General features: G+C 40.8%; 1 protein-coding gene and 1 non-coding gene across 2 annotated transcripts in view; both read right to left on the bottom strand.

Annotated features, from left to right (window-relative positions):
* LOC140310001 (FERM, ARHGEF and pleckstrin domain-containing protein 1-like) overlaps positions 1-23946 on the bottom strand; it is a 51496-nt gene extending 27550 nt beyond the window's left edge. Inside the window, exons 1-2 of the mRNA XM_072388143.1 lie at positions 23719-23946; positions 16714-16932 (exon numbers count right to left, since the gene is read on the bottom strand). Coding sequence (XP_072244244.1) covers positions 16714-16887 — 174 coding nt within the window. The 5' untranslated portion in view covers positions 16888-16932; positions 23719-23946. The remainder of the gene's footprint in view (positions 1-16713; positions 16933-23718) is intronic.
* Positions 23947-26842: 2896 nt separating this feature from the next.
* trnai-aau (transfer RNA isoleucine (anticodon AAU)) lies at positions 26843-26916 on the bottom strand. The gene has a single exon. It is a non-coding gene; the product is annotated as a tRNA-Ile (tRNA).
* Positions 26917-27148: the final 232 nt, after the last annotated feature.

Raw genomic sequence — 27148 nt, 5'->3', positions numbered from 1 at the left:
ACTTAGTCTGGAGTCAACATATTTCATTTTTTTCTATTTTCCATATCTCATAAGAAATTGCTGGATCACCCAGCTGTGAGACACACTTAGCTGATTTTTAACATAAAATAATTCTACTCTGCGTCTGTCATCCAAACAATCTCACACAATTTTGTGTCGACACAAAGAAATGTTGACCTGGGATGGCTGTGCGAGTTCCATTTTGACAACCACATATCTGTAACTGTTACTTTAAACTAAAAAACAATAACATCTTCTGATTGGTGAGAAATATCTGCCTCACTGTGGTCAATCCAGAAGTGTGTCACTGAATATTTTTTAGGAATATGCTAAATCATTTATTTAACTGCTGCCAAAGTAAAATGGGCATTTTTGGGTATTAGATATTATCAGAGTCGAAGTTCCTTATCCAAATATGAGTCTGCAGCTATATTCAATGTGCAGCATTTTATTTATTCATCCATTTCCATCCATTTTTGCCAAATGAATAGATGAGATAGATGAGAAGGTGAGTGGGAAACAACATCTCCTCACTAGGAAAGGCCAAAGTGGGAGTCAAGTCTGTCACCATCTGGCTGCCGCATGCATGTGTTCAATCTGTCTGCAGGGACACACCCACACACTGATGAGGCATCCACCCGAACACACGCACACATGTATTTTCTGCAGATGGACACAAGCTGCTGTTTGATATTGAGGAAATAAACTGATTGAATGACATCCTGTGTGTATGTTTTCATTGGGACACCAACATGACTGACTGACAGATGCTGCTCTCATATACGAAGTTCACGGGTGTGTGGAGTTTGGACAGGACCCACGTCAGGGTGGTAGTAACCTTGGTTTAAAGGAGGTTGAATGGAGAGGACGGGAGGAGAAGGAAGAACAGTTTGGAGGAGAATCTAAGAGGGAGATGGCGAATAAAAACATCTTGTTTCTGTACCACCTTTCCCTTTCTTTCCTCTATAACTATATCCATAAATACATTCGTCTCATTCTTTCTATCGATTGTTCTTCTGGACCTGACATAACTGGCCTTTTTGTGTGCAGTTGGTTGTACAAAACAGCCTTCAGCTTTGTGCTGCTCGGCTACACTAATTTCTCTTTAAATGCACTTCATTAACAAAACCTTGCATGGAATCTCCTCCACAATATGTCCAACTTAAACAAAACGAGCTCGAGTTTTCTGCCGTGCAGAACAATGTTTGGCTTGGAGGAGGGTCAGGAGTTTTAACATATGACTCAAAAAGCACATGTCGACACAAAAAGAAAAGGCAGAAAGATAAATCCATCGAAATAGAAGAGAACAGAAAGTGTTCGCTTATCTTTTTGTGTGCTTCACTTACAAGATTCATGAATGTTGTGCTAAAGCAGCAGAGCTAAGGATGTGACCGATGAGAATGAGGAAAAAAATCCTTGGGAATGTCTGGGAACAGACTGAATTCCAAGTATATTTAGAGGAAAAGCAATTTCCTCCAAAAAGTGCAAACCCTTTTCCAATAACTAAAGAAAGCCTGTGTGCCTGCACTAAAAAAGATACCCCATATCACTTTCAAGTAAATGTAGTACACTGGAATGCAGATTTGAATGTCTTTGGGGGAACAGAGGTGGAATCTTTAAATATCAATACCAGTTATAATAACACAGGCTTAAAAAACTCGACAGGCTGGAGTTTCTTCTTACAGCTCTGCCCAAAGATTAAACACCATCAGGCACTCTATTATTCTCCAATCACCAGCATGTAATCCAAAGAAAACCCGCCTCTGAACGCTGACATTGTTAAGAACCAGTCTGTAGCTGGTTTTCTGTCCAAACAGCAAGCTGCCAGTCACACGGCAAAACCCTGAGTGTAACCAAAACGGTGTGTGAGAAAACAGCTGTAATGAATAGGTGAGAGCTGAAAGGCTGAGAAGTGAGGAGAGCTGGCACCTGAAAGGCACGGTCAGACTGCGTTTAAGCACTGGAGCAAACCTCAACATATAGCAGCTGGACGAATTCACCATAGATGGTCAAAAGGGTGCCGAAATGATGGTTCAAACTTTAAAGCTGTGGGTGAGGAATGAAAGCACAAAGCCTGGTACATGTAGATGAGTGTTAATCTGCATTTTAGGCTCTGGGAACATTTACTAATATCAAATTCCAATGTTCGAACCTGTTTAACTTTAACTCAGTGGTCTCACATATGAGAAACAAAAGAGAGAAGTGAAACAATGCAGAACACAACTGAAAGTTCTCTTGCAATGCAAAATGTAACAGCAAACTTAAGGTTCCTCTTTTCATGGATAGGATACCATGTATCACTTCTGTGGGAATGCTGAAGTCAACAGCCATGCTCTGAAAAAGTCTGAACTTTTACCGTCTGTATGACACCTTTCTGGATACAAATAACATCAAAACATCCAGAAAAACGGAGAAACTTTTGATTTGTCTGATGGTCGAAACATTAAAATAGAAGTTTACTTAAACTAAGCTGGACAGTCTAAGAAGGTAACATGGTGATGTAGATAAGTGACAAAACAAAAGCCTGAACAACTAACAAAGGGTTTCAGGCAGCTCAGGACTGGTGTTTTTCATGGAAGAGAACCCTCTTTGATGTGGACTTTGCAGACCTTTACATGCACAAAAATCTGTGCAGCACACTGAAAAAATGGTCCCTCAGTTGAGGGCAAACATGTTACATGAAGGTTTTGCTGAATTAAGACAGGAGAATTAAAAAAAAACGATTGTGTCACACTTATTGAAGAATGGACAGGAATGGTCGGATATCAATGATGGCGCAACTCACACAAATTCTTAGTATGACATTCTTAAGACTAAAAATACTGGGTGTGCATGTGTGATGAACTCTTCCAGCTGAAGGGAAGCTGGCCGGTCACTGCAGAGTCCAGAATGACGTTCTTTCACTTCAAATAACAATCGCTTCTTTCAGCAACTTCTATCAATGAGGCTTTCTTAGTCAGCCAAATCCACAAAGTTACGCACAATCACATTTTGACCAGACAGTATTTCAGAGCGCAATTTTGGTCTGATCTACTGTAGGAGCTGTGGAATGCCATTTGGAAAATTAGATACTTTCTTTGGTGAATATTCACACAATAAAACATTTGTGAGCTTGTTTGCTTGCATGCAGACAGACAATTAAAGATTCTAAAAAAAAAAATTCCTGCCAGGCCTCCAAAGGCAGCGTCCAGTTTCACACAGCTACCCCTTTGGGCCTTACACCAGCAGGGGCTAATTAGATGGTTCAGCAGGGAGCTTTAACTGTCCATCAGTGAACTGTGCTGGAATCTGGCAAACAGCAGCCAACCAAGCCTTTAGAAGTCTTCAAAATAGCTCTGGATATGAAAAGGGACCAGCGATACATCCTCTCTAAATCCAATATTCTTGTTTGTGACACAAAGAACAAGAAACACAACACATTTTGATGGATGGGACGGTATTGAGAAGAAAAATAACTTATTTTTTTCATCAAGAAAGAGCCACAATGAAAGTTGAAAGCACAGAGGCCTGTCTGTAGCTGTTTCTTCCTTCTGTTTACCTTTCATAAAATGACTACGACTCAATTTTTGTATCAAATTAGACATAAATTACAGAGTAGCTGTGTCACAACCAAGTATAATAACATCCATTATGGTCAGCAGGTTGAATGTGGTGGCTTTCAGACAATAAACTCAACTTGAACTACTCCCAGCGCAGTTTTAACTCACAAACGCAATTTACTTAGGAGCTTATTTCTTTTTTATTTCATGCTTATTTTATTACATCTCTTGGATTTCTTTGAAGCCACACCATCACTCGTCTCCTGTCCAGGTGCTACTTCGACTGTTTGCCTATCAGGGACACTTGCCAGGAAGCTGTCAGCATGCCCGTCTCTTCTCGCCAACCTCGCTGTTACCCAGCAGAATCATGGGCCAGCTAAAACACACAACAAACACACTTCTTCCCCTACTTCCTCAATCCTTTTAAACCAACACTTCTCTCCCACTGCAGAGTCCATGTCTGGCTGAACTGGGATGTGGTATATCAAAGTTATTGCTACCATTTTTCTACAATCTTTCTTACTACTTTTGGCCCCTCGCAGCCAGCAGCTGAGAAAATCTCTCTCTCTCTCTCTCTCTATATATATATATATATGGACACCATATATATCTCACTCTTCTCCAACCTATAAACTCCACCTTTATTACCAGTTCTCCGAGGTCAATGCTTTGTTTATGTTAGAGCTGAGCGGATAATGAGAATGCATCACTTATAGTAAGAAGCCAGTCAGGCTGGTGGCTACACAGTCACACCAGCACCAATCTCCAAGTTTAACTAACAGCACATCCTCCTATTTACCATGTATGAAGCTATTATTTTTATTCAGTCTCCAAATAATTGGAGGATGAATAAAATAATCTTCCCTCTTTACCCCCTTTGTTCAGCTCCTTCATGGCCAAGAAAAACAGTCTCACCATCTGTCATGAGTGTACAGAGAGTCTCACAGCGTCACTGATGCAATGACCCCTGAAAACCAAAAAGATGAATGGTATTTGAGAACTATAACTCTTTATTGCACGCACACATGAAACAAATGAAAAAGTCTTGGGGCAAATTGGTGTTCTACAGGGAATGTTCAAAAGGTACTTCTCTCTAGCCCCGGTCTGGACTGCTGCTCACTGACTGATGTCAATGGGGATGGAAACCAGATGAGTTAGACTGATGATAAGAACTATCCACGGGAGGAAAGGGAAAAAAAAAAACACCTCGAAACTGTTCAGTTTCTTTCTTCAGTCCCCAGCTATGAATTCTAGCGGGGATCGTTTTAGGCACAGAGTGGAAAAATAACCCTTTCTGGAAGACAAAATACCCTGAGCAAGAAAAAACAAAAGTAATCATGAGGAAAAGACAAGGAGAGGGCAGTGAGGGATAGAAAAAAAAAGTGTTTGGACTGTGAATCAATTTGAGCTGTGAATCTGTTCCCTTCACAGTCAGCCTTATCATCGAACTCAGAAGGCTTCATAGCAGAAAGCATGCTGCGTCCTGCTGCTAAACTGCACGTCAGTGGACCAAAACTCAACACAGAAGACCCAGCTCGAGTTACAGCAACGTGCACTACAGCACAAAGACAGAGATCTCTAACTCTCTGGGGAGGACCAAAGTTTGACCAGCTATTAGTCGATCAGCAACAACGGATTGGAAGCTGCTCTCAGAAGCTCAAAATAATGTACCCTGCCATGTTGAATAGCCCGCGCACATTTCTTTTCTGCAATGATTGAGCACAGAAAAAAAATAAATAAATAAATAAATCAGGTTTCATTGTGTTTTGCTAAAGAAACGATCATAGTACTGGTTTAGCCCTGCCTTAGAATTGATGCTGCTGCTTTATTTGCTGCTGCCTCAAGCAATTGTACAGCTTGTCAAATGAGAAGACAGATCACAAAGATACCCTGCTGTTGTTCCTCAACCCCACTGAGCAGTGTTCACCAAGCAACCGCTTACTTTATGTCAGAGAAACAAAATGTCAGGAAGTTTTTACCAACAGCTTGTAGAAAAATAATTATTCTGTACATGTTTAACTTGTACATTTCCTTGGATTTTTATAGTTACTTCTTGAAATTTAACTTATTTTACTGTTTATATACAGCAGTTAACTGACATTACGACCACTAAGAGGTGAAGTAAATAGCAAAACACATCATTATGAAACTACTTGGAATGTCATGGCTAGTCTATACCATTTTTAAATATCAGAACTTGACCAGGATCCAGTTGGAATCATATAGGAGAGTACTAGACAACCCAAGCAATGTAAGCTGCCCAAACTTTTGAGGGTCTTGGATGTCTATGTGCACCCAAATAGCCACATGAGAGCCAGGGGAAACAAAAACAAAAAAAACACTGCTTAGTGGAATTAACTTGAGTTTTGTGAATAAGTAAGTTGCCTCATAATTTTCCTCACATTAAAGATTAAAGAATAGGCATATAAAGAGGCATTTCCAACAACACACAACAAACACAGAGGCTCCTCTTCTCGCAGCCACAATTTTGCTTCCCGACACGTTTTCAGTTGATCGCTGCCACTCTGGTTGATGCTTGTTTTTTTTTTTACAAAGGATGCAAAGTCAGACATAGAACCATCACACAGAACCCGGTCTATAAAACGACCTGTACAGAATCCTCATTATATATAAAATCACGACTCGATATAACCCACAAGGCCAGAAACCAACCATTCATAGGATTTTAACTATAGATAGGGAGCCGTTACAGAGCTTGGAGAAACGGTAATACAATCCCACAGATACAGTTTTTAAGGTAGGACAACACCAGAGCGAACACATTACCTGCAACAATTCTAGAAATGGTTGAGTGAACAAGTTAATAGATACAACAGAAAAATGTTCTTCTTGTCCAACTTAATCTACAGTCAAGCAGATAATATGCTCTGCTTCTAAAACACTTCAGACATCTTATCTCTTTAATATCAGAGCTACATTTAATAGCAAACTGGTAAAAGGCTAAAAGATGTCACTGGCCTGGACAGTATCATTTCTCCTCCAGAAAAAAAAAAAAGAAAGGAAAGAAAAACAGAAGACAGCTGGGTGAGGCTTCCACCCTCCTCGACCGTCCACCAATCACATCCTCCTGCTCAGATTAGGTTAAACAGCTTAACCCACTGGAAAGACGCCAAAGCTAGTTCCTACACAATGCCAGCAGGGAAAGAACTCGGGGGTCCACGCACACAGACAAACAGCTTTAATAAAGAGCATGTCGGCAAATACCTGCCAGCGCTGGGAAATCAAACTAGCAACAATGTTGCTGAGGGAGAAAGAAAATACCGGCAGGCTCATATAAAAACAGCATTGTGCCGTATAAACATGCATGCGTGTGTGTGTGTCTGTGGATGTTACGACTCACAACACACTTGAGGCCGACAATTAAACAAAACAGCAGAGGGGAATGCATGCATAATGTTGGACCGTTATAAAAAGCAATTAGTTTCTTGTGTAGTGGTTGTGAGTGAGTTTGTGCAATCACAAAAAAGCCTCTGTATCACCACCGAGGAACAGGATGTTGAAAGCTCATCTAAAGTTTCTTATGGTACTATGAGTAGCCATTTTGTATACTTTAACAAACAAAGAAAATGATTAAAAGGACACAATATACTTTCTACCAAGAATATAAGTAACAGAAGCTGAACAGCATCAATAAAACCAGAGTCAATTCAACAGCTTCAGGTCCTTCACCCTATTTTACCTCACAGCCAAGCAGCAGCCACTGAAACAAGTCACAGATGCAAAGCTTGGCTTGTGTTTTACTTTGGGTGCATGTCTATGCATGTGCTGCTAAAAAGAGCTGATTAAAGGGGAATAAAAGGGTGTGGAAACCACAGATGAAACAGCTTGACTTTGTCATTTAAACTAAACCCTCAGGGATATCAAAAAGATGCTGATGAACACGCGGGTATCTTTGGAGTCAGCCTCTCAACCTCTGATGAAATACACCCAAATAGTTGCAATAAGCTACAAAACAAAGTATCTGAGATTAAGAAAAAAAATCCAGATCAATCATCAACAGGTGCAAGCCTGTAAATGGGATTTCTCTTCAAAAGACTGCGGTTTAGTACGAGCCATTTGATGCTGCAGACTGGGACTTGTGCATGAGGAAACAGCTTGACAGGAAGAATGGGCACGTTATATTCACTTTTAGTTAAAAAAAAAAAAAAAAGGGGGGGAGTGTAAAAGTAGAGAGAAAAAGTGAAAACCAAAACTCTTTTCCTTCCAAACAACACAGTTCAGGCCACATTCCTCAGCTTGTTTCTCAGAGAATCAACTTAGGGACACAGCAGGGAAGACGCCATTGAATTCCAGAAGCTTTTTCGAAAACATCCAGACAGAGATGGGGAGGGAGCAAGGACAGAGATTAAGGAACACTTCACCTTCTGGAGGGCCTGGGCACAACATGCTACCACACACACAAACACACACACGCATGTTTAACAACACCCAAAGACTTTGGAGTGCTGTCACAGGCTCTGGTCCAGATTTGCAACAGACTGGCCCATTAAAGGTTCAATAAGGGGACACATGCAACACTCTCAAAAGGGCAGAAATCTTATTTAGGATACTGGAGGCAACAATTTGCCTTTAAATTAGACCACAATTTCCTGTGGTGTTCAGGTAATGTTTGGGGCACGCTTTGGTTAAGACTTTTTCCACCATGAATTTACAGCTCTGTTCACGCCTTCAGGTTGTGGAGTGACCCACTCACTCAACTCCAGCCCTCTCCTTAGCTGGGTGGAGCTCTTTTGAGGTCTGTATTATTTAAGAACTCTTGAAGCACATTATTATCATATTACAGAGCATACAGTAAATAGCCTGAGAGCCAACAGCAGCACACATAGCAAACAAAGCTCACATTACATTACAACCAAACTGAGAAAGAAATACTTGACTGACAGTCTTATTTTTGTATACTTATCCCTCGCCAGCTGTTTGCTCAAGTGCAGTTGGTACTGATCAGTCTTTTAATCATAATTTAAGTGTAATAATCATGAATCAAGTGCTGAACCATCTCAGTGTACAGACCCAACAGAGTTTTCAGATAATTTCCTGCTGATTATTTATTTAAACCACTCTTATTTTAGTCTGGTATGTGGTGTGTTTCACTAGAGAGATGAAGCCCCCCCCCCATCTTAAACACAATCCACCTCACTGGGGACTTTATCACCTGTGCCAAGGGAATACACCCTGACACAAACTAAACATTCCCGTCCATCATTGAGAGAAGATTTACAGCAGCGGAGGCAGCAGCTGGAGCCACAAGCTGCACAGCCCAATAAGTCAGCAGACCTGCCACAGCTCCCCTATTTGAGTGACATCTGCACTGACTCATATGCGACTGTCGTTCTTGTGCGCAAGAGTGGAAAAAAAAAAAGAGAGGCTGCGGCTCAATATGAAGCTGAAATGATGTGTTGGTAGCTGAATAAATCAGAGCCTGAACGCAACAGTAACACACCTTCTTTTCAGCAACACCCTCATCCACATTTTTCAAACATGACAACGTTTCGAATGAGTTCTGGCTTCTCTCCAGGGTGCTTGGTGCCGACAATAATCCCACCAACAGCCGATGGTGATTTATAGTTTTGCTTGAAAATACATTTTGGTGCCAAACTGAAAGCTGTGACATTATCATGACATATTGAGTGTAAAAATGCCAAATCACCTGTCTAACGCAGAACACAATTACTATCTATACGATCATATTAAAAGGATTAAACCACCGGATAAACTTATGCAAACATCAGTGAAAGCTTCACCACAAGTCCACCTCAACAGCTGCTCTTGGCTGCTCCAAACGAACACTTGTAATCTACAATAACTGCTAAATTAGTATGGTGGTTTTGTGAAGCACAGTGAAGCAGGGGTACAGTCATTACCCTAAAAGAGGCCCAGCTCTTCCACTGTTGAAACCTCCTCACCGGGGACCTCATTCACTGCAGTCACCCACACACATCAATGTGATCTGCAGCCAAGCAGAGCAGCCAGTGTTTGCTCACTGGCTTCTGTGGGAGACGGATGTGCGTCTCTTTTTCCACAACAGTGAGTGCAACACCACATCTCTTTTCGGCCCTCAGTGGGGGCCTGTTCACTTGTTTTCTACACCCATTCTGCTTCCATTTAGAAACAATCTCTCAGTAATTGTATCTCCATCAGGAACAGTCTTCCACTCATAAGCAAAAATCTCTGTCTCATATCATTCCTTCCTTCCTAGCTTGAGGGCAGCTCTGTCTGTGGTCCCGTCTTTGAACTCAGCACGTTAAAATGCTTCCACGTGGCTCCACGTGCACAAACCCATCACAAAAGCAAAGTAATATGTATGCATCCACTGAAACAGTTCAACCAATCCCCAAGGTTCTCTAGAGACTTTAGAGAAAAACTAAATACAGTATCATAACCTATTGCAACCTCTAACAGAATGATACTTCAGTCATCCCTATGAGAAAACTATCTGCATGTACATTTCTGGCAGGTCAGAGATTGGAAGCAGGCACAGAAGGAAGGAAAAACAGCTTAAAAGAAAGTCAACCCAGAGTTAGAAGACCCACTCAAGTTTTGGACCACAGGAATGAGAAAGCAAATGCCAACCATTACACAATACAGCACAGTTCTTCAGTATGAGACTCCAGCAAGCTTCATCATTTTCCACAACTTTGAGTCGCCCACTGAAATAAACAAGGCATGTTCCTCTCATTAACATTTGGCCAATATGACACCACAAATTAACTTTAGCTAAACAGCTGCCATGCTTGCTTAATAAAGTAATCAAGCTAAAACTAGCTAAAATACATAGTTTTACAATACAGAAGACAGATGAAGCATTAAAAAAATGTGTGTGGTTATCTTTAAAATGATAATAATAATAAAACAAAAACTACACTGAAAACACCTTTTCTCACTCCTGCCTGACACCTTGTTTATTGTCTAGCATTTACTTCCTTTGCTGAATGCCATTATCATGGAACGCATTTGCAAAGTAAGAGCCAAAACAGAGAGAAGCTGGGGGGACTGTTTTTAAACAGTGAAGCATTAAAACATATCGTTTAAGCCCAAAGATATCATTCTGCAAATTCAGTTGAGCATAATATAAGCTCTTCAGGTTAAAAGTTGTTTCACGTAAACAAAACATCAACAAAACAAAGTCGCACATTCCAGCAAGGTTTTATGAGTTGTGAGTTTTTGTATATTTTGCTTTTGCCAGCTGTTATGTACCCCACGACCCTTTACTGATTCTAAAGAAAATTTTAAGTTATTCTTTGCAACATAATCATGTAACATCAAGATGGGAAACATTAAGGTTAGATTCATGCCTTATTATTTGATTTTTATTAATTATGTGTCCCTTCTACAAGTGAAAAGACAAAGACTGAGTAAAGATCTTGCTAAAAAAAAAAAAAAACCTTACACCGTAGGTTACTCCATGAGACAATCACTGAAGAGAGGATATTACATCTACAAATTAGATTAAATATTCATCTCAATAGAGCTGTAATTAAGCTTATAACATGCACACATCCACCAGATGTAAATGTCCATATGACATGGTTTCGCACTGCCGCTGTGCAGCCATGTGAATGGCATCAATATGGGAGTGTTTTCATAGGAGAAGATTGAGAAGAAATATGTGGGTTTTTCCACACATGCACAGGGCAGATCTTTGCAGATGATGACAAATGAAGCTTGTCAAAACTACATTTAGCTCTGTAAGAGCTCCAAGAGAAGAGAAGAGAAGAGAAGAGAAGAGAAGAGAAGAGAAGAGAAATAAACTCACATAGCCTCACCCTGAGTAACTGTACTGTCTTTAACCATCACCTTGGATCTTCCCACACACTCAAAACACTGGAACCTAACTCTCAGGACTTGTGCCAACCTTATAAGACATAAATAAACACAACCAGTCTGAATCAAAGCTGCAAAACTTAATTCTGTACTTGTGTCTTTCTTTCTTCTCTTTCCAGTATAAACGTGAGGGAATTTTTTTGTTGTTGTGCTGAGTTTAAATATGCTTTGCGGCAAGATAGTGCGCAAACAGAGCTTTCCATGGCCATCTGGCGACTAAACAGTCGACTCCTCACTTGAGTACAGCTGGCTACTAAATTATATGCGAGCGTATTTTTACGACCAAAACAGGTCAGAACAATAGAAGCATGCACAGCAGAGAGGCTGCTGTGGCTGAAGTCTGTTGCTGTATTTCTTTCTCCTCACTAATCAAATTGGTAGCTCGAACACAACCTTCACGTCACTGTTCAGCTGAAAATTGTGTATTCCTTTGACAGTGTCCAATGTTGCCAACTTAACTCAGATGCCTCACATGAGGTTTTGAAAATAATGATGATTCAGCAGCTACAGAACTTTCAGCAAGAATTTTGATCAACTATATACAATTTCAAACGTTCTAAACGTTACTGTAAAATGCACAAGAAGCCTAATTGTCCTTTAAAATTATTTATTGCATGTTTACAACCCAGAAAGTAAACTCCTCCCTGGCTGGCTGCTCCACATATCCGTGGAAAGCTTTTCAAGGATGAACAACTCAAGAAGGTCAAAGCCATCTAGAACTCTACCTTTTTACCATACTAACACATCAATGGAAGACTGCATCAAAACTAATTTCCTCTTCTCTTGTTAAGGCCATAATAGCATTTGTTGTGGAGGAGGAATGAAACACAGTCAACCCACAAACAAGTTTTACCAGAACAAGGAGCTCTAGAATCAACCATCTGAGCCACATACAAGAAATACTTGTGTTCAAACCAACAGGAAACAATACTTTTAAATCTATCAGGATTCCTTTCAAAATATGTGCCACCCCCTTTTTTTTATTTTAATATCTGCTCTCCACATTCACTTCCAAGCAGCAGACAGCACAAAGGCCCATCCATTCAAAATGTCAACTGCCCCACATCACAGCGAAGAAGCATGTGTGTGTTATAAAAAGTGGCAGGGGCTTCTCGATTATTTATCACACGCCTTGGAGACAACGAGTCCATCAAGTGATGTTATCTATAAAGCTCATCTATCATCTTAATCCCCATAACCCTTCCCCCTATTGAGTCCTATATTTCCACAGCTCTATCACACACACACAAATATGGTCATGAATGAAGCACACCGTGGAGCTACAATCCAATCATGCAACAAAAACCATTATAGTGAACTTGATGCACCAGAATGTGCACACCTCCTGCAGTAATGCACACCTTCCTTTCATTCCTGCAGTCAGATGGTGTGATGTTAAAGCTTCTGTCATCCAGTGAGGAAGTCAATCTTGGTGTAGATATATTGGATGGTCTTACAGGGATTAAGGTCAAGTAAGCACGCTGGACAAGACAACCAATCGGACACCAGAAATCAATAGATGAGAGAAAAACGGTGGCACATTCAACATTAAATCATCTTGGACAAAGAAAAAGGAAGACTAAACGTGAGGAAAGAGTAAAAGCTTCATTGGGACAGACGTGGCTTCAGATGTGCAGGTTTTGAACCACTTAAAGTTTCATAAAGGCATCACGCGAGCAAATGAGATTTCTTAGTGAGGGAAGGTCCATGGGGGGCAGGCTTAACAGAGCTCAAGAGATCTCCAGGGAATCAGCAGGATTTCGTCTTTGTCAGCATAAGTGATATCTGTTTGTAGCAGGCTACGGCTATTTTAAGAGATACGTGACAATCGTGATGAACTGTAAAAGTCAGCAGTATAAAAGAAAAGAAAGACAGGTACGGCAAAAAGAAAGAAGATGTTTTCAGACCTGACATTAACAAAAAAAAAAAAAAAAAAAAAACATCCTGCTCCTCTGACTAGTTTGAACTTGCCCAACCAAATTACCCTGGGGCTTTCAAAAATCCATTTGTTCCCATTAAAGACTAAGTGTAAAATACAGCTAAAATAAAGACCTAACCACCTATTTGTTGAGTTATTTTCAGCTGTGGATTAGTGATACTAAGACTGCAAAATAACCTGAGAGAATAGGAAAGAGGAGGTTTAATTTGCAAGACATTCTCTCAATTTCCCTTTCTTTCATGCAAGGAAACAATAAAAGGACTGGGCTAAAAGTGTAGACACGAATGGACACCTCAATTAGTCTTTTGAGAGCAATCTGGCTCATGCATCCCCTCCACAGACTTAAAGCAAAAGCAGTTACAGTCTGACTTTTCGCAAAAGAATCTACAAAAATTCAGTGAATAGTTTAATTCACACCAGATTACAAAGATCTGGAAGCAACCCAAAGAAAATGAGTTAAAAAAAAAACGTAATCCAATATTCCCAGTACATGCAAAAACACAAAAGCTTGCCAAGCTATTCTTACTATGGCAATGCACTGAATTTCATTCATATTGGAACGCTTAACGATGTCTTGGCTCTTGAGGACCTGGCTTTGGTCCCCAACAGAACTACTGGTCACAACAAGGTCAGTGGTGATACTCGAAAAGCTCCTAGTGAGGTAAAAAAAAGAAAGAAGAAAGGAGCACACACAGACACAAACAAAGAGCGCATTCGCTCTACCTTCAATTATTTAGCAGGTGGAAGTGAACACACGCATCCACGGAGCTGCCTCCATTCCATATTAATGAGGCCTCCAAGTGTGTTGGGTGTGAATATGTTCAGCTGTGTTACAACATTCAAAGAGTCGAAAAGACAGAAGCCTATGACCATGAGCTGAATAGCTCATTTCTCAGAATGTTTTAATGGTATTCAGACTGTCTTCAGACTGTCTCTAAAAACAGATGAAACTCTGCTTTGTCTCCATCTGATCTAATGGGTTCCATGTTAACTTTAATGGGAATCTGACTGAAAGTCCATTCATGTTGCTGAGCGGTGTTCATGTTGCTCAACTGAAAGCCTGAGGATAGATGCTATGAACATGAGAAACAACATCAGAACACAGACTTTTGAGAAAGAAAGCTTCGGAAATAACTGTCAGCCATGTGGATCTAAGAAACAATTATTTACCGAGGACGCACGTTGTAGCAGAACATTCTTAATTTCAAAGAATGAGTCTGTTCTCATTAGTGAACAACAGAGAAGCTCTTTAAAACTAAACCTCAAGCGGAAAACAAACAGTCAACAACCACAAGGTTATATTGATATTGAAAGAAATACAGTATGTCTAAGTAACATGCTTTTTAAAAGATTAATTTAGAAAGTTATGTCAATTGAGAGCACTACAGATGAACATTAATGTATACATAAAGATTTGAAGCCTGAAAATTGATTGCAGCCTTTCCACAGCACTTTGACAGAGGTTGCCAAATAACAGGCTGGTTAATGAGCTACCCTCCACTTTGCCTTTCTGTAATGACAGAATCACCTACTGAGTGCCAACGCTGATGTAAGCTGCAGACTTATCTCTTGATTCAGACATACACTACATCTACTGAGCAAATGGAGGGCACTGCTGCAGGAAAGGGCAGACTAGGTGAGACAACTGAACAGACAATGGCTCCCTTATTCCACTGAATTTGTAATAAGCACCCAAAACAGTTGTCATTTATTGGGTTACTTTAGTTTCCAAGCACTTTTTCCTCCCCTTTCCCTGCTTTATTGTCATAACTTCTGGTTCACATTTGGCTTATGTCACAGCACAAACCACCAAAATAATCCCCACTCAAGCAATGTTGTCAGCTGGTGTGTTTTGCTTTCCTGTGGTCATCTGAATATGTTCCCCAGAAATTATTCTACTATGTCTGTAACTGTGCGTAGAGTTAGGGATTGGAAAAGGCAGATATCTCTCATCAGGATGGCTGCTGCTTCACAAAGAGCTCAGTGTTCTAACTTTAATTTGAAAAGACACAAATTTAAGATTTATAAAAGCACTCAAACACACACACACACATGCAGAGGACATACGTAATACAGATCCCAGCATTCCATCAAACTGTCCTTTCAGCCACAGACGCATCCTCAGGCACTAACAGCCTCATACATTCTTGGCATTTTCACAGAAGCCAATTACGGCTCCCTGGACCGGCGGCTCTGGACACTCAACAACAGAGCTGAGACACTGGATTCTTTCTTAATTACCATCACAAAAACCTGATAACGCAGCAGCTGGGTTTTCTAAAGGAGTGCACATCGCAGAGCAAGGCAGGAAACCAGCCTTTCTGTCAACTTGTGAGAGTCATTAAATCAGTAATTCAAGACTCCTCCTGCTTGGAGATGACATGCCGATGCACTGCGGTGGCACCAGTGTCATTAAAGCTGCTGGCAGTGCCGCCTCTCAGAGGAAACCTCTCTCTAAACAGCATTAGGAAGCACATACACACAAACCGCAAGCCTCACTCTTGAGCAAGCTTGACATGTTCAAGCTAGATTTAAAACACATGCAACTGTACTTATACGTACTGTAAACACTGGCCGGAACATACAAATATTATACAGTTATATTGGTGACTGGTTGAATAAGATAATGCAGACAGCGGCTTGAAATGGAAAGCTGGCAGCAGGTGGAGGACCACCTATTATTTACAAGCCATAAGCCATAGCAGAGTCAAACCCAAGAGAAGTAGAGGCAGATGCTGCTGAGAAAGACTGAGAGGCAGACTCGGAATTCAGTCTAAGAGGCAGGATCAGGGGTCTGTAGGTGTGGCATGCTTAGAAAGGAAGCTGGATTATGTCCCACTTCCTGTGTATCACCAGGAAGTGAAAATTTGAGATAAGACACAAGGTGAACGGAGCAATCGTCTTTGAACAAGCAGACGGATTGCATAATGAGGAAAACCATTTAAATATATCTACACTGATAAGCCACACCACCTGGGTTTTTAGGCAGATTTGCATCAGTCATTGATGTGAGATAACATTTTGGGGAAAAAACAAAAGGATAAAAGTTAGTTCTACATCTCAGCAGCCAACTGTTAACTTCGGGAATACACATTATCATTTCAAGTCATTTTTACAATTCTGAAAGAGTCAAATATAATGGTTAATAAAAGAACAGGATCACAATTAGTCAGATGAATGTACAAGGTTTTTGGTGTAACGTGCAAGAATAATCGTGACCTTAGAACTGATGTAAAAGCAATAAATAATAGGTTTAATTTATACCATTAGTTATTTAAACAATTACAAGGAGCCCTTTATAGTTTAATACACCAAATTTCCTCCAACACATTCAATTGCACATCCCTCGAGACTGAAAAATGAAGTCTTATCATCAAAACAAATGCCACTCACCGAGATCTGGAAGACCTCCTGCGTATCATCGAGCATCTGAACCCTTATGGACACTTGCCGGCCAGGAGTCTGGGCTGGGGGGCGCATGCCTGGCTCCAGGGTGGACACACCGAAACTTTCAGAGGCGCCCAGCCTCTGTCCAGCTGTGGACGGCCTGTCTGCCGGTTCAACCATGGTCACGGTGAGAGGCTGTCGAGCTGCAGGGACCTCTGTTCACGTCTGGTGGAGAGAGGAAAGAGCAACAGTTTGTCTCTGCTTGAAACGGGCGAGGCCAACAATCTCCTGAGGCTGTGATTTAGGATATTTTTGAGTCTGGGCTTTTTAAATACATAGTAGGGAGTTTTAAACATGACGGATGGAGTGTTTCTTATAACATCCAGTCTCAGGCTCATGTTTTAAATACCTCTAATGCGTTGGTGAATTGGTGTGCAGAATTTCCTTGTTCGGCATTCCAAAGCTCATTTTACTGGGATTTCAAATGCTCCTTGTGCACAATTGACAAGACTAAGCTTTTAGCTTTTTGATATGAAGAACAGCTTAAACTTCTCCACCAGTGTCTTCAGTGTTTTTTTGTTTGTTTTTTTTAAATGAGGAAACTTTTTCTTGGAGTGAAACTCCAATGCTTAATTGGTTCAAGAAATGTGTGAAACATCTTCCCACAGTTATTCAGTCTGGGTTAAATTGGCCTTGCACGATGTTAAAACCACAAGACATTTCAGTGAGTTTTTCAGCTGTGATTTTGCAACCAGTTGAGTTGTATAAACCAGACTCGGGCAGCCCCACAGAGCATGACATCAGCTGAGCTTTGGTTCTGGACAAAGAAAGCAGACAGACATGTCTCACACCTATCCAGACGCTCACATCTTTCAGCGACGACAACATGCAGGTGGGATTTACAAACGCAGCTGAATTTAGGGCCCGTCCAGACTTGAATCAAAGCTTCACAAGTAGGGCAGATGAGATATGGTCTGACAAAGATGCCCCCCTCCCCCTTCTTTGCACACAAACTTTCTGTGTACCCCCACCTATGTCCCACACTTGATAAACCTCAACCTCAGACAATAAATATCCCCTCTCAGACAGTTAGTGACATCAGGGCTGAGGAATGCGTTAGAAGACAGACAGGAGGGTTACACACTGCTGCACTGCCCTGACACACAAGCACACATAAAGATCAAAAGATCTGCTGTTAGAGGTGAAGTTGGCCTCAGTTCAGTCACTTTTGCTCACATGCAGTCTTAACAACGAATCACTGAATCAATAAGTGATCGGGCAAAAGCTGAAAATTTTGCCAATTAAAAGTTTGGAGTCACAAGTCAATTTGCTATCCCTTCCTCACCAGTGACTCTGCATCCAGATAAGCAGACTGTTGTAAATATTTAGGGGCAAATGGGCAGTGCAGTGAGCAGGGACAACCAACATCAAAGACTTCACGATGTTTGAGTGGGCTTCTTCCACCGTGTCCGATGGAATTTCAAGAGCAAATGCAGGCACATCTTGATGTTGATGGTGCTCCAAATGTGCCTGAAAATACAGCTTTCCAGTATATACACCATAGAGATGAAGAACAAGCTAAAAAATATTTTATCGCTTTGCTAAGTAAACCCGTTTTATTCCTGTTACCTTTGAATACAACCATTTAATCCTATGCGTGCAAAGGGACATATTTTACACAGGAATAGGGTCATACCGTGTTTGTGCCGCAATCTTGCATCATTTGGGATATCATCACTAATAAAAAAGGTACAAACACAAAGAGTACTGTCCAGAGGGGCGACAAAGAGCAGAGTGAAGGAATCAGTGGTTGTAAATGCACATATTTGAGAAATCCAAGACCTAAAACTGGCAAAAGCGGGTTAATTGACCACATCTAAAGAAGAGATAACACGAGGAGATGAGGTGATTTTAGGGTAGGTGAAGTCACTGGAAATCCCTGATGAAGAACAAAGGCCTTTGGAGTGACATTGAGGTTGTTTGATTCTTCTAAACAGGAGTGAAAATGTTTTGTGCAGTTGGCAATTTATAAGATCTAGTTTAAAGTTTAGTTTTCTACAGATTTAAATGAACTTCATTCTCATCTTTGCCTCATTCTGTATTGACAAAGTGGCAGCTATAAGCAAACCGTTTACCGAACTACCCACACCCGAACCGTGTACCACAAAATTCGCATGCAGAAGATGCAGTGACCCTGTTCCCACTGATCTATTCCAACCCATTGCTCCTACTGTCACACATGTGATAAATGCTTCACTAACATCTGCCGCTTCGCATTGCTGAACATAAGAAAGATCAGGCCACACCTAACCCAACACGCCACCCAGCTCCTGGTGCAGGCTATGGTCATCTCCCACTTTGACCACTGCAATGCTCTCCTAACTGGTCTCCCAGCCTGTGCTGTGAAACCGCTGCAGATGACCCAGAACGCGGCAGTGTGTTTGGTCTTCGATCAGCCTAAAAGAGCACACGTCACCCCTCTGTTCATTGAACTCCACTGGCTACCCTTAGCCGCCCGCATATTCAAGTCCCTGATTCAAATTCAAGTCCCTGATGTTAGCCTACAAAGTCCTTCATGGAACGGCTCCCATCTACTTGAATGCTCTTGCAAAGGCTTATTTCACAGCTCGGTCAATCCAGAAGTCCCTGTCTATCTTCAAGAAACTCTTGAAGACCCAGCTCTTCAGAGAGCATCTCCTATCCTAGCACTTACCCTGTCCTTCCCTACCCCCTCTACTGCACTTTATCTCTCTGTACTTCCCTCTATGCCTGCACTCTATCTCGACTCTGTCACCCCTGTCACCTCTGACAGAGTCTGACTAGTGGTTTCCTTCTATGTAGCTTATTTTTAGCTTTGATGTTAGAAGTAATGTTATATCCTCATCTGCAAGTCGCTGTAACATAAACAACTTAAAAATGGTCATTTCTCCCTTCTTTGCCCCCATAAGCTCCACTGAATTATCTTCACATGGTATTCTGGTGCAGAAATCCCAACAAAGGCTGGTGGGGCACAAGCAGACACAACCCAGCATAACCTTGTTCAATGTTGGGAAATTTGTCACTAAATAACAGCCTTGTTTACTTCAAAAATCACAGAAAACATGAGCACCACTCATGAACAACACTGTTACACACGGTTGTTCTAAAACAAAAATATCCACACACCAACACTAAAGCATTTGAGAGTAAAACTAAGACCATGACGCTCATTTACCAGATTTATACTCAAAGTGCTTCAAGAGGAATACTTGTTGCCATCAATCCATAGAAGAAGGAGATGAAAGCAGTGGAAAATTACCTGGAGAGATGATGAACAGAAGGCTCTTTTATTTGATTCAACCTGCTGTTTTTAAACTAATTTTATAATAATCAAGACAGCCCCATCAATGTCTATAAGCTCCAGGGGAGCTGACCTCCGACCTCAGTGTAAACATTGTAAACAAATTGAGCAAGAGAAAAAAAAAACAAATGTCACCTAGAACACAACATAATGAATTACTTCCATTTTGTCTTCTGAGCTACAGTTAAAACATTAAGGTGACACGCATGCAAAGACACAAAACAAACAAGAACACTGAAACTTATCCCTCTGCCTGCACACACAGGTTATTATTCCTCTTCACTTCCGTGACAAAAGCCGAAAGTGGAAACTGGAGCTGGGCCAAGGAAGTGACCCAACAATAGAGAGACCCGTCATTCAAGTTACTCATTACACCTGTGGGAACACTGGTTTGTTGTTGCCTGCTACTTCCCCACAGCATTGAAATGAAAGCTTACTGGTAGCTCAGTATCAGCCAGTTTAGGAGAGTAGCTGGCTATCAAGAACAGAAACAACTTTAGAAAACTCTCAGTCCTCCTTGGACAGCTGCATGGACTACTTAGGAGTACTTTAATATTCTGCTCTTGAAACCTTGCACCAGCTCATTCAGGGCCACCTACTTGTTACTCTGTGTCGCTCTTCAAAGCGAAACAAGTGCAAAGTGAAGGATGAGTTTTATAGCCCTTACTGTCATTCACTAACAAGCAGGTGCTGACAAACACAAGTAGATCATATTCTAGTTTAATTTGTCTTGATCCTTTCAATATAAACTCATCAACAAGGACCTTACTGAGCACCAAAATACAGCACAGCTTCCCCCTGAGTGTTTTCAGTGAGTTTTCCATCACAAATTAACCCATAAATGTTGTCTGGACTAATTTAAGACCTTGGGATCAGTGTCACCACCAATTAATTCAACAGAGTGGAAATTTTGGAGGTTTCTTCATCTCTTCAGTAGGGGATGGGAGGATTTATACATGGGGTTAGTTGTGCAAGAGAGGAATACAGAGCGAGCTGGTCACACAGCAGGCACAAAGGAAGCTACTGTGGGACCGTCCAGCAGCAGGGCTTTAACTCACCAAGGCCTCTTGAGCAGCCTTTGAACTGGTGTAAGCTGAAAGTTTCCCAAGAGCTTGCGAGAGGGACGCCTGGCCCTGGGAATCGGATGCGAGTGTGTGGAACACATGCACAGAGAGGGCTTTATGCCATAGAAGCATCGAGATTAGTAATCTGTATGTAATCCTTCAATTGTGAAGGATCAGAAAGTCTATGTTTTATGACAGACACTAATGAGGACTCGTGTGCTTATCTGTTCTGATTAACAAGAAGAAAACCCAAAGACTGGTTTCGATTTGGTTTGAAAGCCCAGTAAAAAGGTCTAAATGACAAGAGGACACAATATCTGATATCCTTCATTGCGCACATAAACGTTACATAACAGGAACAGTTGCCAGCTATAAAACAGGTCTTACAATCAGCCCTTTGATGAGGGACTTTTCAAACTCAGTGGAGATTAAGCAGTCCAAACTAAACTAAAAGGGATGTGATGACCAACCCTGGAACTGCGGTTCCCACAGCAGTTGCACAAGTATTCCTTTCGGAAAATTAGCCCTTTTCAGTGAGTTAATCTTTATCGCTACATAGTGTGGAGCTGCAACTAACAAGGATGTTAATCAACTGTTAATCTGTTGCCTGTTATTTCTTTGTTGTAAGTTTCTAAAGCCCAAATGGATGTATGTGCTGATCAACATCACAAACCCTGAAGATATTCAGTGAAGTAAAACATTAAACATGATTAAATCGTCTTTAAAAAAAAAAGAAATTAAAATTAAATGATACTCTGTTAGGCTTCTAATTTAGCTAATTCAAGCTCTGGTGGAGTTTAAAAGCCATCAGAGTGAAAGCAAAGAAGTAAAGACACAAAGGAACAGGAATATGTGGCTTAACTGGAAGAAATGGCATTAAAAATAACACAAAGCACACAATCCGAATACAACGCTTTCCTCCTTAGCTACTCCCAGACGTCTGGGATCACGTTAGCAGAGTCCTGCTCCTCGGAAGTCTTGAGCCGTGAGAATGTACGGTGGCCCTGAGGTGCAAAACGCAACCACGAAACCAAAATCACAGAAAGCACAGTGACATTTTAGAGAACACTTAAACTTATCATTTTGACTTTTTAACTGTGACGCTTCTTGTTTCTGCATGTTTTCAGAAACGCCGTGCTTTCTGTAATATCACCCTTTTTTAAATGTTGTCATTGTGAAAAATGCTGTCATGTTTTCCAATTGCAATGATACATTTTCTAAAATGTCACTCGCTCTCCAATGTTACAGTTTCCAAAATGTTGTCTGAACTGTTTTCCACAAATTTATTGCGTTTTTTTAATATGTGGAATTTTGGTTTCTCTATCGCCACAACATTTTGGACCTCAGGACCTCTACAGCTGAAAAAGAAGACTTTGTACTTTAAACATTACATTTCATAGACATCCCTTAAACTCATGCAAAGATATCCATAAAAAACGAGCCTAAAGAGAGTCCCCCCTGTATTCCTTACACAACATTATTGGCAACAGTATTGTCCATGACTCAACAGTAAAATGAAACCCAGATCTACAACTAGACCTGTGTGGCTTGACAGATTAATGACTGTGCCTGAGACCACATTTTATCAAGGTGACACTCCCTTATCCCCACTGGTAGAGCCATTTAGCTGCTCTACTGCCCTCAGGAGAATTTCTATTGTGAGTGCGTAAAGAGAATGAACCATCATCTCCACTGTGTGGTATTGATAGCAAATGTGAATGGGCAACAGGAATGTAAAACGCTTAAAAAGGCCATGTTTTAACCACACAGTCCACAAACTAAAACGGTAATGAGTGAGACGATGCTGATGTTTGGGTACTGCCTCCTTTGTGACCCTGTCCTCTGACCCAAGTCTGAGGCGGCTGGGGGGTGTTTGCATGCGTGTCCCTCTACAAAGCGTCTTTGTCAGGTTAAGTAAAAACAGATACACCACTGTGTGATATACATTTAAAGACACACACACACACTCATTCTGTGTACAGTTGGCAAAAAGCAATCCACAGAATGTAGGTTAGCAGAGTAATCCTTTAGGCCAGAACAAAGATGTCAGTAGGTTACAGCAAGGCAACCTGTTCACAATCAAGGAACTGGTTGTTTTATGTGTGCGTGTACAGTATGTGCGTGCACTACTCTGATTAATGTACATGTGGCTTGACAAAAGTGTGGCTGCTGTAATGCTTGCTGGAAATGAATTAATAATGCAAGAATTCTTAGCATATAAGGAAACACACCACAAAATAACCTAACACATCCCCTATAAAGCAGCTGAAACTGTAACACTATATAGTTCATAAGAATCTAAAAATGTGCAGCACTCACTGGAGGATACTACTATCAAGCTTACAGCAAAAGAAGCTCAGCTGGACCCCCTAAAGCGCAGCAGATTAGGAAAATGAGCAGGCTGGCTGCAATGGAAGCGAGCTCAGATTCACACTATCCGACCTACCAACAAAAAGCACTGTTGCTTTAAAAAGACAAAACGCTTACTCTCAAAACTGGTGCGTTTGTTGCAATAATGCTGTAAATCTACATCAAAGTGTCCCCGACACTGGCAACACCAGAGAGGCTACGTGTCGCTTTATTATCCGGATAGCATGATTTCCTTACCCCCGTCTTCCTGCAGGATCCACAGACTGTCCCCCAGAAAGAGCTTTTTTTCTATCTCCCACGCAGACGATAAATCCCACACAGGGCAGTAGTTTGGATTCGGTGGTTCTCTCCTCGCAGCTGAACCGCTCCCGCTCAGGTGGGACGTGGTTTCTGCGCGGCAGCCATTGAGATAAATGTGAGCAGCCGCGGACACTGCTTTCGAGTTGAACAATAAAGACCAACACACCGCCTCCAGCTCTGACTGTGCACCCCGGCGTGTCAGGCAGGGAGAAAGTGCGACGCAACAGCGCCACACCGCGGTGGTTTGTGGAAATAGACTGAGTGGGACACTGACTTAGACTTGTATTCACCGATTCATTTCACAATGTATAATTAGTTTCTTCTTCATGTCACACCAAGGAATGTAGATTTCACTTCGAATAAATTAAAATGATTAATAATGAAAGTACTTTTTATATATAAAGTATATATTTTTTATATTAGAAATATACAGAACAGTAATTTGTTTGATTAATGTACCCATGTAAATGGTAAAACTAAGTATGAACTATAAAAAATAAAATTCTAATGTGATTGGAAGTCAATTGTCAATAGTTTGTATGAGCACATGTATTCTATATTCACATATATTGTTAATTTTTTTTAACACACCTGTTTTGAGTTACTCTAATTAGAACTGAAAATCTATTTGTGACGCCAGTTTAAAGAAAATGCTTGAATATATTCTATATATACATAAATATATGCTTCATATAAGCAAACTGCACTGGCATGAAGGGTGTAAATTCATTTGGAATTGTGACTGATAGTTTTCTTGGTTTATATCTGAGAAATAAAGTGTGTGAAGTTTAATGTACAGCTTGTTGTGCTTTAGACCAGTTTTAAGATAGTGTACAAAATAAAGACAGGTTGAGAATAGAACAGGACGGGTCATGATTCGAACATTTCGTCATGATATCAATCGTCGTCATCAACGGCATGTGAGAGCAAGTATGGCGAGAAGATTTGAATGTACACTCGACCATTTTTCGAGAAAGACGACCAACAAAGAGAGAAGCTGTCCTAGAATGGAAGATGTGAGATTTATGGTTTGAAATCATGCTGTGTATTTTTCCACTGAGACGCCAGGAGCCCCCCCCCAAAAAAATGCGATTAAGTTAGTTTAGCTAATTTAAGTTTTAGAGTAAACTCGTAAAATGTCACTGACGCTTGATATATTACTACTCTTTAAAAGTCTATAACGTCCCCGGATAACAGTTTACATCACTAAATAATTGCATTTTATTACAAGTTAGAGTAATAACCTCATTACACAACACATTTAAATCCAGCATTCATGTAACATGTTTTTAAGCTAGGCTGTGGGAGTATATTAGCAGCATTTTTTAAAAAGGTTATCAAAGTTTTATAACGTGACAATTTAGACCAACATCACAAATTTTGAACCAATCAGATCCACCTTTCTTAAGGAAATTCCATCATTGTTGCTGCTATTCAGGCACAGACTAGACATGTAAACACATATTTTGACAGGGCATAACTCAGGATGTTGGGAAAGCCCTTTCAGAAGCATAATGTTTTCATAAGTTACCAACAATTACATGTATTTTATCAGTGTATGCTAAGTTCAGACCAGAACTGTGTAAATATATGGAGACATCACTGTTCATTTATTTGTCCCCTTAGCCAAGCCTATATTATACAGTGAAGTTCCAGATACATTTGGCACTGATTAAATTAGTCAATGTGACAGAAGAGCCTGCTGTATCAGCTTCAAAGGAAGTTGCACTTTCACCAATTATTTTCTCATTTCTCGGGGTATGCTTTAGAAATGCACAGAACGATTCAAACCTGGTCTTTGAATGTAATCTTTTTCACTACAAACTTGGACACTGTCACACTTGCTGCCTTCATCATAAGACTTCCTGTGATAACAATGTTTTAGCAAACGCTTAATCGCAGCAGAAGAACATTATAATGAAACAGTTGATATGTTCATCAAGAAGAAGATCAAGGTTGGGTTTGTTTCCTATCCTCAGATTGATCTGCACTACACATGGACTTCTGTCCTCTTACCAAACATCCACAGGCCCTCAAGCCCAAGGCTGGTGCTTAAAAGAGTATCAGCACCAGAGCCCCACAGATGTTCCCCATCCAGATGTCACCCTGACACACCGGTTACCACACCTTCAAGTTCAGCACCAAGCTCCCCTTCAAGCTCTTTCCCTACCCTCTCCTCTTCCTCCCCAAGCTCTTGTTGCTTCTCTGCAAGCTTCTCCGATTCATCCTTTAGCTCTGTTTTTCATCTTCCAAGCTCATACCCACATTCTCCTCCCAGCCAGAGACATTCTGCACCAAAGGAGGATTACTACTGGACTTGTGATGTACTTGAAGATCAGTCAAAGATCATCTTGAGAAGACATGTGATATCCAACACTCCACTAAACATAGGGACAGCCACCCAGCCCGGTGCATTTCATCCCCCTTCAACTCCTCAGGCATGTACCAAGTGCCCACTGATCACAATGGACCGATAGCCGAGGTGAATGAAGAACATGCGGGCAAAAATTGGAGAGCAAAACAGGACAGCTGGAAGATGGCTCTCAAGTAAAGCAGTGAATAAACAGTTTGTTGCGTGATTTGAGATGATAGTTTTTCTTTCAAAGAATCAAACACTTATCACTGATAAGAACAGATTCTAAAGAGGATGCCTGTCAGGGCATGTGTAATCTGCAATAGTCCTGTATAATACTTGTGTATATAATGAGAAATTTAGAAAATCCCTCTCTGTTCTTGAAAACAAGGGGTCTTGTCTTTATTAACATTGATTCAGCAGGTGTTAGACGACAGCTCTTGTGCTTAAGCCAAGTGATATTTTGACAAAGTGATATGCCTCATGTATTTTATGACTCCTCATGAAATTTTTTAACAATTTGTTTAAATAATAAAAGGAGATGATATGTCTTCTTTAATTTTTTGACACAAACTTTTTCACATGGAGGTTGTTATTTGGCATACTTTGAATTTAGCAAACGTGAAGTGTGTGTTTCTCTCGAAAAAAGACTACAGTTGTTGAGTTGTAATTCTGAAAATTATAACTCAAATGGACGAAAAGCTATGATGGCCCGTACGGGGATCGAACCCGCGACCTTGGCGTTATTAGCACCACGCTCTAACCAACTGAGCTAACCGGCCATGGGAACGGCCCAAAAAAATGGATTTTTAAAATAAGTATGTGGTACAATTGAGTAGGCTTCTTCGTGTTCTTTTTTAAAACCATTTTGGTGACACTCATTGTTCTCTATACTAGCAGAAAACTTTGTAACAAATTACTATTTTGAACTCAAACAAACCTTGGAACGACGTCTTCATCACACGTAAGCGTCTAACTTTACCAAGCGCTAGCATCAGAATAGTCTGTTGCCAT

Source organism: Leuresthes tenuis, unplaced genomic scaffold (genome assembly GCF_036924035.1).
Source record: "Leuresthes tenuis unplaced genomic scaffold, fLeuTen1.0.hap1 SCAF_1, whole genome shotgun sequence".
Taxonomy (NCBI): domain Eukaryota; kingdom Metazoa; phylum Chordata; class Actinopteri; order Atheriniformes; family Atherinopsidae; genus Leuresthes; species Leuresthes tenuis.
This window is presented reverse-complemented; position numbering and strand designations above follow the sequence as displayed.